Raw genomic sequence first — 16,853 nt, 5'->3', positions numbered from 1 at the left:
ACATTATTGTTTGTCAGTCATGTTGTAGGTGCACCACTTCACCCTTTGTGCCCACCCCATACTCCCCCTTTCCCCTGGTATCCACTAATCTGTTCTCTTTGTCTACATGTTTAACTTCCACATATGAGTGGAGTCATACAGAGATTGTCTTTCTCTATCTCACTTATTTCACTTAATACTCTCAAGGTCCATCCATGTTGTTGTGAATGGGATGATTTTATTTTTTTTTATGGTTGAGTAATACTCCATTGTATATATATACCACCTCTTCTTTATCCAACCATCAGTTGATGGGCACTTAGGTTGCTTCCAGGTTTTGGCTATTGTAAATAATGCTGCACTGAACATAGAGGTGCATGGCACTTTTGGAATTGCTGACTTCAAGTTCTTTGGATAGATACCCAGTAGTGGGATGGCTGGGTCATGTGGTATTTCTATTTTTAATTTTTTCAGAAATCTCCATACTGTTTTCCATAGTGGCATTCCCACCAGCAGTGTATGAGGGTTCCTTTTTCTTCCCAACCTCTCCAACATTTGTTACTTTTTGGTTATTTTTGCCATTCTAACAGGTGTAAGGTGATATCTTAGTATAGTTTTGACTTGAATTTCTCTGATGATCAGTGATGATGAGCATCTTTTCATGTGCCTATTGGCCATCCGTATATCCTCTTTGGAGAAATGTCTGTTTATGTCCCCTGCCCATTGTTTGATTGGTTTGTTTGATTTTTTGTGGTTGAGTTGTGTGAGCTCTTTATATAGTATGGAGATTAACCTTTTGTTGGATATAAGATTTGCAAATATTTTTTCCCAGTTAGTGGGTTGTTTTTTTGTTTCAATCCTGTTTTCATTTGCCTTGAAGAAGCTCTTTAATCTGATGAGGTCCCATTTGTTTATTCTTTCTATTGTTTTCCTTGTCTGAGAAGACATGGTGTCTGAAAAGATCCTTTTAATACTGATGTCAAAGAGTGTATTGCCTACATTTTCCTCTAGAAGCCTTATGGTTTTGAGTCTTACCTTTAGGGCTTTGATTCATTTTGAGTTTATTTTTGTGAATGGTGAAAAAGAATGGCCAATTTTCATTCTTTTACATGTGGCTGCCCAGTTTTCCCAGCACCATTTGTTGAAGAGACTTTCTTTTCTCCATTGTATGCCCTCACCTCCTTTGTCGAAGATCAGCTGACCATAGACGTGTGGTTTTATTTCCGGGCTTTCAATGCTGTTCCATTGATCTGTGTACCTGTTTTTGTACCAGTACTATGCTGTTTTGATTACTATAGCTTTGTAGTATGCTTTGAAGTCAGGGATTGTGATGCGTCCCGTTTTGTTGTTTTTTCTCAGAATTGCTTTAGCAATTTGGGGTCTTTTGTTGCCCCATATGAATTTTAGGATTCTTTGTTCAATTTCTGTAAAGAATGTCATTGGCATTCTGAGTGGGATTGCGTTGAATCTGTAGATTGCTTTAGGTAGTATGGACATTTTAACTAGGTTTATTTTTCCAATCCATGTGCATGGGATGTCTTTCCATCTCTTTATGTAGTCATCAATTTCTTTCAGGAAAGTCTTGTAGTTTTAGTTGTATAGGTCTTTCACTTCCTTGGTTAAATTTACCTCAAGGTATTTTATTCTTTTTGATGCGATTGTGAATGGGATTGTGTTCTTGAGTTCTTTTTCTGTTAGTTTGTTACTAGAGTATAGAAATGCTACTGATTTATGTAAGTTGATTTTATACCCTGCAACTTTGCTGTAGTTGTTGATTATTTCTAATAGTTTACCAATGGATTCTTTGGGGTTTTCTATATATAAGATCATGTCCTCTGCAAGCAGCAAGAGTTTCACTTCTTCATTAAGGTAACATTTTTTAAGTTAAAAAAAAACAGGCTAGTAAAAACCAAGATCTAATAAACAACAAAAGACTGCAATTAAGAACTAAATTGTGTGGAAGAGACAATAAATGCAATGCGATTCCAGAAAAGAGGAAAATCAGTGACAGCTGGAGACATTTTAGGAAAATCTTTATGGCATGGATAACACTAATATGGCACTCGCTATGTGAGGAAACACTAAGTATAAACAGAAATTTCTATTTTCCTTTTATTCAGGAATATGCTTACGATAAGATACTTAAGACAGTTTAAAAGTGAAATTAAAATTTTTAGTTATTTTAAGATGACAAAACTGGTGATGTGGGAGATATACTACAAATTTTACAGATAGAATCTAGGGGAAGGGAAGGTCTGATTTTAAAAAGCAAATTTCAAGGTTTATTATATCACTCTAAAAAGGGATTTTTGTTTGGTGGAGGGGTCCAAGATGGTGGCATAGGAAGACCCTGAACTCAACTTCTCCAACGGACACACTGAATCTACACCTACACATAAAGCAATTCCTCCTGAAGAAGAACTGAGAGCTGAAAAAACAGCTTCTGCACAACTAACAATAGAGGAACCACATAGAGATCAGTGGGAGATATGGAGACACAGTATCGACGGGAACTCCACTCCTGACACAGAGACCTGCAGTAGGGAGGGATATCACTGAGGGGCCTGCACACAGATGAGCCCGGCCTGGAGCACAGTGAAAAACAGTGGTTTAAGGGCATCCAGACTATCCATGAAGGAAATCCATTTACTAACCCTAGAGCATTTGCCAAAAGCTCAGGGAACTGGGGTCAGAGGTGCTAGTGAGCACCATTTTGTGTGCTCCCCCTCAACCTTGATAGCACGGGTGGGAGCACAGCCCAGGCACTCTAGCCAGCCTGCGAAGGCCACCGCAGCACACCCCAGGCCCACAGCAGCTCCAGCAGTCTTACCAAGGCCGCTCTCGCACAGTGTGCTCTGGGACACTCTGGCCCACACCCGCTTCAGCCATCCCATCGGGGTGGCCATTGTGTGAAATGCCCTGGGACTCTCCAGCCATGGCTCACTTCAGCTTTAGTCATCCCACCAAGGCAACCCCAACACAGCTTGCCCTGGGACCCCCTGACCCACACCTACTCCACTTCTAGCCAGCCTGCCAAAGTTGCCTGCCACCTGCAGTCTACACAAGGGATGCTCCTACAGAAGGTCACTCCTTCAAGACTTGGAAAGGTAGCTGGTTTTGCCTAATTCATAGAAACAAACACAGAAAGTCAAACAAAATGAAAAGACAAAAGAATATGTTTCAAATGAAAGAACAAAATAAAACCCCAGGAAAAAAATCTCTAATAAAATGGATATAAGTAATTTACCTGAGAGTTCAAAGTAATTGTCATAAGAACACTCACTGAACTCAGCAGAAGAATGAAAGAAGCCAGTGAGAACTTCAACGAAGAATTAGAAAATATAAGAAGGACCAAATCAGAGCTGAAGAATAAAATAACTGAAACGAAAAATACACTAGAGGGAACTAGCAGATTATCTGATACAGAAGTCCAGATCAGCAATCTGGAAGACAGAATAGTGGAAATCACTCAATCACAGCAGCAAAAAGAAAAAAGAATTTAAAAAAATGAGCATACTTTAAGGGAGCTCTGGAACAACATCAAGAATAGTGATATTCACAGTATAGGGATCTCAGAAGAAGAAGACATAGAGAAAGGGGCAGAAAACTTATTTGAAGAAATAATGGCTGAAAACTTTTCTAACCTGGGGAAGGAAACAGACATCCAGGTCCAGGAAGCAGAGTCCCAAACAAGATGAACCCAAAGAGACTCACACCAAGACATATTATAATTAAAATGGCAAAAGTTAAAGAGAATCTTAAAGGCAGCAAGAGAACTAGTCACATACAAGGGAAACCCCATCAGACTATCAGCTGACTTTTCAGCAGAAACTTTGCAGGCCAAAAAGGAGTAGCACAATATATTTAAAGTGCTGAAAGGAAAAAACTTACAACCACGAATGCTACTCAGCAAGGTTATCATTCAGAATTAAAAGAGAGATAAAGAGTTTCCCAGACAAGCAAAAACTAAAGGAATTTATCACTACTAAACTGGGCTTACAAGAAATGTTAAAGGGTCTTCTTTAAGCAAAAAAGAAAAGGCCATAACTAGAAATAAGAAAATACATGAAAGAAAAAAATCTCACCAGTAAAGGCAAATATACAGTAAAGGCATAGATCAGCCACTTAAAAAGCTAGTATGAAAGTTAAAAGACAAAAGTAGTAAAATCAACTGTAACTAAATAAGTAGTTAAGAGATACACAAAATAAAAAGGTGTAAAATAGGATGCCAAAAACATAAAACGTGGGGGGAGGGAGTAAAAATGTACTGCTTTTAGAATGCATTTGATCTTTAGTGACTATCAGCTTAAAACAGACTACTATATATATAAGTGAATATAAATGAACCTTATGGTAACTAAAACCCTACAACAGATACACAAAAAAATAAAGAAACCCAAACATAACATTAAAAAAAATCATCAAGCCACAAGAGAAAAGACCAACAGAAGAAAGGAACAGAGAACTACAAAAACCACCAAAAAACAATTAAAATAGCAATAAATACATACTATCAAAAATTAACTTTAATGTAAATTGACTTAATGCTCCAATCAAAAGACATAAGGTGGCTAAATGGATAAAATAAACAAGACCTATCAATATGCTGCCTACAAGAGGCTCAATTCAGATCTAAAGACACACAAAGACCAAAAGTGAAGGAATGGAAAAAAGTATTCCATGCAAATGGAAATGAAAAGAAAGCTGTGGTAGCAATACTCATATCAGACAAAACAGGCTTCAAAGCAAAGACTGTAACAAAAGACAAAGAAGGGCATTACATAATAAAGGAGTCAATCCAGCAAGAGGATATAGCATTTGAAAATATTTATGCACCCAACATAGGAGCACCTAAATAAATAAAGCAAATGTTAACAGACATAACGGGAGAGATTGACAAGAGTACAGTAATAGCAGACTTTAATACCCCACTTACATCAATGGATAGCTCATCCAGACAGAAAATCAATAAGGAAACATTGGCCGTAAATGACACATTAAACCAGATGGACTTAATAGATATATACAGAACATTCCATCCCAAAACTACAGAATAAACATTCTTTTCAAGTGCACATGGAACATTTTTCAGGACAGATCACATGTTAGACCACAAAACAAATCTCAATAAAGTCAAGACTGAAATCATATCAAGTATCTTTTCTGACCACGATGGTACGAAACTAGTAATCAGTTACAAAAAGAACTCTGAAAAAAGACACTAACACATGGAGACTAAACAACACACTATTAAACAACCAATGGGTCAATGATGAAATCAGAGAGAAAATAAAAAAATACCTTGAGAGAAAACCAAAATGGAAACACAACTCTCCAAAATCTATGTGACACAGCAAAAGCAGTTCTAAGAGAGAAGTTCACAGTGATACAGGCCCACATCAAGAAACAAGAAAAATCTCAAATAAACAATCTACCACCAACTTAAAGGAACTAGAAAACAAAGAACAAACAAAGCCCAAAGTTAGTAGTAGGAAACAAATAATAAAGATCAGAATGGAAATAAATGAAATGGAGACTAAAAAAACAATAGGAAAAAATCAATGAGACTAAAGCTTATTTTTATTGAAAAATAAAATTGATAAACCTTTAGCCAGACTCATTAAGAAAAAAAGAGAGGGGGATCAAATAAACAAAATCAGAAATGAAAGATAAGTTACAACTCACACTACAGAAATACAATTAATCATAAGAGACTACTATGAACCATTTTAGGCCAACAAATTGGAAAACCTAGAAGAATGGATAAATTCCTAGAAACACTAACTTTCCAAGACTGAATCATTAGTAAATAGAAAATCTGAATAGCCTCATTACAAGTAACAAAATTGAACTGGTAATTTAAAAACTCCCCAAAAAGTAACAGTCCAATACCAGAAGACTTCATAGGTGAATTCTACCAAACATTTAAAGAAGAATTAATGCCTATCTTTCTCAAATTATTCCAAAAATTTGAAGAGGAAGGAATACTCCTAAACTCATTTTACAAGGCCAGCATTATTACCCTGATACCAAAACCAGACAAAGACACCACAAGAAAAGAAAATTACAGGCCAATATCTCTGATGAACACAGATGCAAAAATCCTCAACTAAATATTAGCAAATCAAATTCAACAATACATTAAAAGGATCATATACCACAATAAAAGATGGTTCAGTATCTGCAAATCATTCAAAGTGATACACCACATAAAATGGAAGATAAAAATCACATGATCATCTTGATAGATGCAGAAAAAGCATTTGACAAAATTCAACATCCATTTATGATAAAAACTCCGAACAGGGGCTGGCCCCGTGGCCGAGTGGTTAAGTTCGCGCGCTCTGCTGCAGGCGGCCCAGTGTTTCGTTGGTTCGAATCCTGGGCGCGGACATGGCGCTGCTCATCAGACCACGCTGAGGCAGCATCCCACATGCCACAACTAGAAGGACCCACAACGAAGAATATACAACTATGTACTGGGGGGCGTTGGGGAGAAAAAGAAAAAAATAAAATCTTAAAAAAAAAAAAAAATTCCGAACAAAGTGGATACAGAAGGAACATACCTCAACATAATAAAGGCCATACATGGCAAACTCACAGCTAACATCATACTCAGTGGTGAAAGCTAAAAGCTTTTCCTCTAAGATCAGGAATAAGACAAGGATGACCACTCCTGCCACTCTTATTCAACATAGTATTGGAAGTCCTAGTCACAGCAATAAGGCAAGAAAAATAAATAAAAGGCATCCAAATTGGAAAGGAAGAAATAAAATTGTCACTATTTGCAGATGACATAATACTATGTACAGAAAATTCTAAAGACTCCAACAAAAACCTATTAGAACCAATTAATGAATTCAGTAAAGTTGGATACAAAATTAATATACAGTCATACATCGCTTAATGACAGGGATATGTGCTTAGAAATGCATCGTTTGGTGATTTCACCATTATGTGAACATCACTTGTATATGCAGTCCATCACTGACCAAAACTTCATTATACTTCATTATATGACTGTACAGAAATAGGTTGCATTTCTGTATATTAATAATGAGCTATCAGAAGGAGAAATTCAGAAAACAACCCTATTTACAATTGCATCAAAAAGAATAAAATACCAAGGAATAAATTTAACCAAGTTGGTGAAAGACCTGTACTCTGGCTACTATAAGACACCAATGAAAGAAAATGAAGACAACATAAATAAATGGAATGATGTACCATGCTCATGGATTGGAATAATTAATACTGTTAAAATGTTCATTCTACCCAAAGCAATCTACAGAGTCAATGCAATCCCCATCAAAATACTAAAGCCATTTTTCACAGAACTAGAATAAAGAATCCTAAAATTTGTATGGAACCACAAAAGACCCCAAATAGCCAAAGCAATCTTGAGAAAGAAAAATAAAGCTGGAGGTATCAAGCTCCCTGATTTAAAACTATACTACAAAGCTACAGTAATCAAAACAGTATGGTACCAGTACAAACACAGACACATGGATCAATGGAATAGAATAGAGAGTCTAGAAATAAACCCACACATATAAAGTCAATTACTCTATGACAAAGGAGGCAAGAATATACACTGAGGAAAAGACAGTCTCTTCAACAAATGGTGTTGAGAAAACTGGAAAGCTACATGCAAAAAAATGAAACTGGACCACCATCTTACACCTTATACAAAAATAAATTCAAAATGGGTTAAAGTGATAAATGTGATACCTGAAACCATAAAACTCCTAGAAGAAAACATAGGCAACCAGCTCTTTCACATCATCTTAACAATATTTTTTTGGACCAGTCTCCTTAGGCAAGGGCAATGAAAGCAAAAATAAACAAGTAGGACTACATCAAACTAAAAAGCTTTTGCACAGTAAAGGAAACCATCAACGAAACAAAAAGGCAACCTACTGAATGGGAGAAGATATTTGCAAATCACATATCCAGTAAGGGGATAATATCCAAAATATACAAAGAACTTATGCACCTTAATATTAAAAAAACAAACAACCTGATTAAAAAATGGGCAGGGGACTTGAACAGACATTTTTCCAAAGAAGAAATACAGATGGCAAACAGGCACATGAAAAGATACTCAACAGTACTAATCATTGGGGAAATGCAAATCAAAACCACAATGAAGTATCACCTCACATGTGTTAGAATAGCTATTATAAAAAAGACAAAAAATAACAAGCGCTGGTGAAGATGTGTAGAAAAGAGAACCCTCGTACACTATTGGTGGGAATGTAAATCGGTGCAGCCACTACGGAAAACAGTATAGAGGTTCCTCAAAAAATTAAAAATAGAATTACCATATGATCCAGCAACTCCACTTCTGGGTATTTATCCAAAGAAAATGAAAAGACTAACTCAAAAAGACATATGCACCCTATGCTCACTGCAGCATTATTTACAATAGTCAAGATATGGAAGCAACCCAAGTGTCCACAGATAGATATACGGATAAAGAAGATGTCAGGGGAGGGGTGTGTGTGTGCCACACATGGATATTTCTCAGCCATAAAAAAGAATGAGATCTTGCCATTTGTGACAACAAGGGGGGACCTAGAGTGTATTATGCTAAGTGAAATAAGTCAGAAATACAAATACTGTATGATTTCACTATATGTGGGCTCTAAAAAAACAAAACAAAACAAATGAACAAACAAAATGGAAACAAACTCCACAGAGAGATGAAACAAACTGGTGGTTACCAGAGTTGGGGGCAAGTTAGGGAGTGGGCGAAATAGGCAAAGGAGATTAAGAGGTACAAACTTCCAGTTATAAAATCAGTAAGTCATGGGGATGTAATGTAGAGCATAGGGAATATAGCCAATAATATTGTAATAACTTTGTATGGTAACAGATGGTAATTACACTTATCATGGTGATCATTTTGTAATGTATTTAAATATCAAATTGGGCCAGCCTGGTGGCACAGGGCGATTAAGTGCGCACGTTCCACTTCGGGAGCCCAGGGTTCACTGGTTCAGATTCCGAGTGCAGACATGGCACCGCTTGGCAAGCCGTGCTGTGGCAGGCGTCCCACATATAAAGTAGAGGAAGATGGGCACGGATGTTAGCTCAGGGCCAGCCTTCCTCAGCAAAAAGAGGAGGATTGGCAGTAGTTAGCTCAGGGCTAATCTTCCTCAAAAAAAATAAATAAAATCACTGTGATGTACACTTGAATAGAATACTGTATGTCAATTATACTTCAATTAAAAAAACTTGCTTTCAATGTTTTTAGAAAGCTTCATCCTTTAATATTATCACTTTCTTATTTATTTATTTATTTTTTACAAACAATCACTAGAAGTTCTGCACTAACTTGAGATTAAAATCTATCTGTTTTTAAAGGAGCCAAGAGATAGAGAAGATGCACACTTTGTTGTCTGGAACATTCATTTTCAAGGAACGGCTGAAAGCTTAAGGCTATTAGAAATACTCCATTACCTCCTAATTTACACTTCCTAATTCATTTCTGCCCCTAAATCAGTCTTTACCACATGCTATGAAAAAGTACCTTAACATTTAATAAAGAAATAACTGAATAATAGAAATATACAATTTTGACTAACTATCTAAATAAGCTACATGAAAAGTGCAGAACTGTAATTATATTTTAAGGAAGTTTACATATCCATTATTTTTAGAAAATGAAAAAATCAGAAATTTTAAATAAGAGTAGTCTGAATAAGTGAACAGTAAATCACAGGGTAGTAACTGAAATACTGAAAGGTAGTTTTATTAACTTGAAAGTTACTTTTCCTAAGTAACTACAATCTATGAATATATGTAAATATGTGTCACATTTCCTTGGATGGCTTATATGCCTAAATATTAGCCATTTATAACAGTGTATTTTAAGAGTGTGATTTACGTTTTCTTACATTTAGCTGTTTTACTTATTGCAGATATTGAATTAAGTCCAAATTCATGAGATTCTAGGGTAATTATAAAGAATAAGAAGTTCTTTGAAAACAAACATAACCTAATAATGCCAGATAATATTCCTAAAAATAATTTTATAATATTCTTGTTTAGATAGGTACACTACAATTTACTGCACAACCATTACCTTAGGAATAATTTCTGGATAATTCTAAACAAATTCCCATCAAGTACTGAATAACAACACGGTGTTGCATTCTATTTTTTAAAAAGTTCACTAAAACTAATAACCAAAATTATGTAAGGGCTATGTTAAAGAAACTTCGTATGAAAAAGCAACTTGTAATTAGGAAGCCATGTGATACCTCAAAATCAATACTTTAACAGTTCATAAATATACATGAAATAATTACAACATTGACATTTGTATTAAATCACATCTTATGAAAATCTTAGAAACTGTGATTAGGGTGAAATTTAAATAGAGTATATCTTATCACTCTGTTCCATCATTGTTAGTTTGCTACCCACCTCCTCCAAGTAAGCTGTAAACTTTACAGAGGCATTGACTATATCTCATAACCACAGTGACCAGTAGAGTACCTGGCACTTAGCAGGGACTCAAATATTTATATATTAAAACCAAATCATTTCAGGGAAAAAACTAAAAATTTCAAAGTAATTCAGATCTTCCAAAGATGTCTAGTTCCTAGATTGTCCTCAGATTTTCATCCACTGATTTAAAATGTTCTGACTCTAATAGTGAAGGATGGTTTTTCTTGGATTTTGGAATTTGAAATATTGACTTTTTTCCTATAAAATGGCCTTAAACATACAAATGCTCATATATTCATATTCATATTAAAAACTGAGAAAAGATGGAAAATTTAAAAGCTTGTTACAAACATCTATATCAACTGAAGATAATGAAATTTTACTAGATTACTCCCTTTCACTTCAAATAAATTGGATTTTATTTTCTAAAACTTTCTCTATAGTCTACCAAAAGAACCTCTGGGAGATACAACACCCATTAAAGCCTGGATCTAAGGACTAGAAAGATTAAATGGCTTGTTCAGTATCACAGAGAAAATAATTTTTTGTATTTTTGTTTGTTTGGGGTTTTTTGGAAATATTAGCCCTGAGCTAGCATCTGCCGCCAATCCTTCTCTTTTTTGCTGAGGAAAATTGGCCCTGAGCTAACATCTGTGCCCATCTTCCTCCACTTTATACATGGGACACCTGCCACAGCATGGCTTGATAAGTGGTACATATGCCCACGCCTGGGATACAGACCAGCAAATCCCAGGCCACCAAAGCAGTGTGCAAACTTAACCACTACACCACCAGGCCGGCCCCAAGAAAATAATTTTTAAAGTTTTCATGATTTTGTGACTAGTGACTATGGTGGTGAAAATATCTGCAAACAACTAATAATAAATCAAAATGTATTCAACAATAACCCCAGGAATAAGTCATATTACACTAATTTCTGCCTTTTCCAGAAAAAAATTTATTGTTTGCAATGTAATCCCTGAGTGGGAATAAAAAAATTACTTTCTTTATGCAGCAAAAAGATAACAATAGAAGATGATAATGCAACTGAAGCATACTCACACAAAGAAAATCAAACAATGTGAAATAGTAGAAATAGCATGGAAGTAGGAATAGGGAAAGGTTCTCATCTCATATCTGCTAACATCTAGCTGTTTGATCATAGGCAAGTTACTTAACTTTTCTGGACCTTGATTTTTCTCATTGTGAAATGAAGAGGTTACTCTTAAGTCTAAAGCATCTATTTCCAAAATTGTTCTAGAAAACACTTTCTATGAGATGTCAGTAGATAATTTGGTGGAGTAAGGGGCGGATAAAAAGGTCTAATAAATTTTGGACATGCTGCATACTACCAAGAAATTCATGCTATCAACACAGAATCATGGCCAAGGTCACCCAGTGTGGGGGGCAGCCTCTAAGATATTTCCCAATGTTCTCTACCTTCTGACACTCATAGTCTTCACAATCCCCTCCCCTTGAGTGTAGGCTGGATTTATTAACTCATTTATAATGAACAGAATTTGGCAGGAGTGATGAGATACCGCTCCTGAGATTAGGTTATAAAAAGACTGTGGTTTCTACCTTGGGTATCTGCTCTCAGCTGACATGTTGTGAGGCAGCCCTGTGGGGAGACCCATGTAAGTGAGCTTGAAAGCAGATATTCTGAGGCCTGTCAATACCCATGTGAGTGAGCTTGGAAGTAAATCTTCCCCTAGTCAAGCCTTCAGATGAGACCGCAAGCCCTGGCTGACACCTTGACTGCAATCTTGTGAGAGACCTTGAGCTAGAACCACCCAGCTAAGTTGCTCCCCGATTCCAGACTCACCTAAATGAGGTGATAATAAAGGTTTGTTGTTTTCAGCTGTTATGGTTTAGGTTAATTTATTACACAGCAATAGATAACTAATACACCCAAACACCTGTACACTTTTTTTTTGCCATTGCTACATCCCTTGAAACATTCCCAAGAATGTTTTACAAACGAGGAACATCAGCAAAGTATTAATATAGCTAATCCAATAGTTAATATAATCCCCAATGTTTAGCTCTGGTGAAGCTGGATCAGAACATTTAACTTAGATCCAAGGCCTAAGTGAGGCCTTCATAATGCGTCCATGCCAAAATCCAATTTACAAGGCCACACCATACAGACATCTTTACTAGCAAGCTTAGGGTAAGAAAGAGAGCTTACCACTATGATTGGACCTGCTAAGGCCTAAGTCTTTCCTGGTCTTACTTAAAATATGTACACTATGCATGAATGTCTGACCTTTGAGCAGATAGAGACGCTTTTTGCTAGTGAACATGGTCCAGTCAACATCTAGACTCTGAAAAATCAGATTACTTCCACCTGAGATGACTAAAAAAGGAGGTGGGTAGAAAGGCTTAACTGCTCATTTCTCTATTTCATAACTAAAGTGCTCTCTACCAAGAAGTCCCATGGTCAAGTCAACTAGGGAAATACTGCCTAATATATCATCCTCTTGGAGATGCTATATGCACATTACATGCTAAAGATTCCGAGAAGTGCTTCAGTAAAGACAGCTGTTTATTTAACGCAACATTTCTCCAATATCTAACAACTAAACCTTTTCCCTACAAACACTCCTTAAAATTTTGTGGAAAGTTAACTTTAGAGAATCTCTAAAGCCTTGCTTATTTCCTAAATAAAATGTTCTGTGATTATACTTTAACTATTTAAAAAACTTCTGACAATCTTACCTTGCCAAGTTGCTGTAGAAATTTCAAGTGTCTCTCTTCAAACTGCGTAGGGTCTCGGTCTTCAAAAGCACCAGAAAACCCTAGGGCACCTATCCTCATATTTGGTAACATGTCATTTTCTGTTAACAGCTCATAATCTAGAGAAATAACGAATATTACCACCATAAGCTGGCAAATACATTCTCTGGGTTAGACTGATATATATTCAAGCTAACCAAACTAATCAGAATGAATTAGAAATACTACATACAAACTGATATAGGGAAAATCAAATAGTTTAGATTATATTAATAAAAGTTTTTAATTATTACTCACAATCTGACAGGCTTCCAAAAAAGATTTTTGCAAAGAATATACGATTTCTTTCCAAAATAGGTATTTTTAGTATTTATAAAGTAAGATTATATTCTGGCTTATTGTAATGAGAATGGCAAGTAGTATTTGAAAAGGAAATACCTATATACATACATATTTAGTTACATTTTTAAAGAAGAGAACAAACAAAACCAAATCTACTTTATGTTTAGAAAATCAATTAATTATAAAATATATGAGAACTAGTTAAAAAAAACAAAGAATTGTTTTTAAAAAGTCAAATAAGCCAAATAAACTTCTATACTATACTGCTCTGGCAAACTAAAATTAGGTTATTGAAGGAGAAAAAGCCTTTTTTAAAAATAGAAAGACTGCTCAATCAAGGAGATTAGAATACTTATAAAGTAGGAAAAGTCATATGAACATAAGAAATTAAGAGGATCTAAAAGACATCAAGGAACTTCTTGGAAGGGATTACAAAATTAGTAAAGATTTGTTAAATACAACAAAGATAGAAAGCTGGAGAATCAATAAGATTGCTACATCAATACATACCTGGAGTAAACAAACTATTAAGATCACGTATGATGGCTCTGAAAGAAGGTCTAAAATCTGGTTCGTAATCCATACAACTATTGATAAGATTTGCTAATTCTGTCCACTTTGGTGCAGGAAGCTGGTGCCTATCTTCATAAAACTGTAGCTTCTATAATTAAAGAACCACACATTTAGAATAAATTGTATAATGCTATATCAACCTTCTTTTTAACATTAGATGGGTTAAAAAATATCAAAATCATGTGAAAGAAATATGAAAGATCACAGATATAGAGTAATCCCAACTTCATAGTCCATATAAACTCACTCTTTGAGAATCCAAAGCACTCAGAGGCTTATCTCCTCCACTGCAAATTTCCCACAAAGTGGTACCAAAACTCCATTTGTCTGTTGCCAAGTTTAGATTTTTAGGATTTTCAATGCATTCAGGTGGTACCCATGGTATTCTCTCCTGAAGAACTTTTAAATGATAGGAAAAAAATATGGTTAAAAAGTTTCCACAAGTAAACAATTCTTCAATATGCAAATAATTTTCAAACTGATTTGAATACTCAGGTCTTTTTTAATTTGTTTGGGGGGGGGCTGTGCACATAGCATGTACACACGCTTAAGAGCTAAAAGGTAACTTTGATATCATCAATTCACTATCTCAGCTTTAACAATGAAAACATTGAGAACCATAAAAAGTGAATAATTTACTCAAAGTCACACAATTTATGTTAGCAGCATGGAGAGAATTAGAATCCCGTACAATGAATCCTGGATCAACTAAACTTCTTTCCATTAAACCATAGTGTCTTAACTAGTATCCCACTCTCTTTACCCTTTCCTCTTAGCTCTAAATTCAATAAAAAAATTATTCCGTAAAATTTGTCCTAAAATTGCCTCTTGATTTTTTTTTTTGTATTTCTTTACAATGTGTAAGTAGTAAAGGTAACGTCAACATCATTCCCAGCTATTCTAATGATTAATAGCAGTGATGATTCTAACTTGTAGATGAAAAACCAAGGACCAACAGGCAGATGGATGACTAAATTATATCAAGATATTCTGGGTACATAATTGATACAGATAGGTTTTCTTCAGATCATGGCAATTCCCAAGTAAAGTTCTGTGGTCTTTGGCCCCATCAGAAAAATGATATTCAAAGGAGGGAGTACTTTAACTGACATTCTGGTATAGATAGGTAGATAGGTAGATATATAGGTAGGTAGGTAGATAAGAATGAAGGATAATCTGTTGCATCTTTTGGTATATTTTGATAAAGCAATGTCAATATTTTTGCAATAAAATTAAGAGATTAAAAAGTACAGGTTCCTTTCTCCTTCACCATATGAATATATTTTCTCCTTCTTTACCTCCCATTCCAAGGTGTAAAATTTCCCTTAGTAGCAGATCTAAGATTCTATAACATTTTCTGCCCCATTATCTCTGTCTTCACTATCAGATAAGCCATCAAGTTTAAGCACTATTGGCTCAAATAGGATATCATGCATCAATGCACAAACACTGATCAATTTAGATTCTAAATTTAGAAGATTCAATTAGAGAAATTAGCTAAGATAATGACATACAATTACAACATTATTTGGACCAAAAAAACTCCTCTTAACTATTTGACTGAAATTTTTACTTTAACTAACTGCGTTAAATAGGATAACAAACACAAAAGAAAGTATTTTTTTTTAAGTTTTAAAGTATCTGAATTACAATTAAACTAAATAAGATCTCAAACTAGATAATGTATCTTCTCAAATCTTTAGTGACTAAAGGAAAGAAAAATTCAGAAAATTTACTTGTGGCTCAAAGAATATTAGAAAACTTCTCATTAAAAAATGGATAAAATCTGACCCTCCACACATAAGGATTAAAACTCTTTTAGTCGATACTAACAAAATTATAAGAAAGGAGAAATGGAAAGAGATCGGGATGTGACTATAACTTAATTTAGATTACTAAAAATGGTAGCTAAATTTTATTATTAACAAAGAACATGTCAATAAAACAGAGTTTGAGAAAAATTAGAATGCTTTTTATACTACTCTTCAAGTAAAGCTTAATAAAGTTAAATGCAATCTCTGTAGAACTTACTGTCCTTTGGCAAAACTGTAATACTAATGCCAGGATCACTAAGTTTGATGAAAGGAGGATTTCCTGTCTTCCTGTCTTCTTCTCTGGTAAGTAGAATATTTTTGGCACACACATTCCCATGAATAAGGGTTTTTTCTTCCTATTAAAGTTAAATGCACATACATTCAAATACCAATCCACAAATATTTGAGTACTTAATATCTCCAAGGCCCAAAAATGGACTTAAGAAAAATAAGTAAGACAGTATTAACTAATAAACATTAATTTGGAGGAATGCTTTGAGATAATAAAAGGAAATTTTATGGCAGCACTGTGCTTTCTGTTTTACATTTTAAATGACATAATAATCTATACACATGATGAAACCAATACATTCAATCTACCCAATGCCACTTCACTTTCTAAAGCTGAGATTTTAAATAGTATGTATTTCTAGATGGTAAGTGACAATAAGAAATACTGTTTCTGTTCAGCAGCAACATTTAGGTGCATGCTAAGGGGTTTGATCACTTGGCTGGCCCTCTGATATTGTTTCTCTAGTAATATTGCTTTCGTATTAGACAATGTCCAATTACCCAAAAATGAAGTATTTTCTGCAGGGATTTTCTGCTATCCATAGTTAGCAGAACATGGTTCCGCATAATTTTTGTTAAATTCTCTAAACCCAAGTGACACAAACTACACACTGTCCATCAGCAGTTCTAAGAGATTGATGGGATGACAAAACTATT

General features: G+C 35.0%; 1 protein-coding gene across 3 annotated transcripts in view; it reads right to left on the bottom strand.

Moving 5' to 3' along the window:
- The window catches only part of JAK2 (Janus kinase 2), a 140,172-nt gene that overhangs the window by 19,357 nt on the left and 103,962 nt on the right, over nt 1-16,853 (bottom strand). For all 3 annotated transcript variants that reach the window (XM_046664544.1, XM_046664545.1, XM_046664547.1), the window contains 4 exons: nt 16,123-16,261; nt 14,339-14,490; nt 14,029-14,179; nt 13,159-13,295 (listed from right to left, as the gene is read on the bottom strand). In XM_046664544.1, coding sequence (XP_046520500.1) covers nt 13,159-13,295; nt 14,029-14,179; nt 14,339-14,490; nt 16,123-16,261 — 579 coding nt within the window. The remainder of the gene's footprint in view (nt 1-13,158; nt 13,296-14,028; nt 14,180-14,338; nt 14,491-16,122; nt 16,262-16,853) is intronic.

Source organism: Equus quagga, chromosome 6, assembly GCF_021613505.1.
Source record: "Equus quagga isolate Etosha38 chromosome 6, UCLA_HA_Equagga_1.0, whole genome shotgun sequence".
In the NCBI taxonomy this organism is placed as follows: domain Eukaryota; kingdom Metazoa; phylum Chordata; class Mammalia; order Perissodactyla; family Equidae; genus Equus; species Equus quagga.
This window is presented reverse-complemented; position numbering and strand designations above follow the sequence as displayed.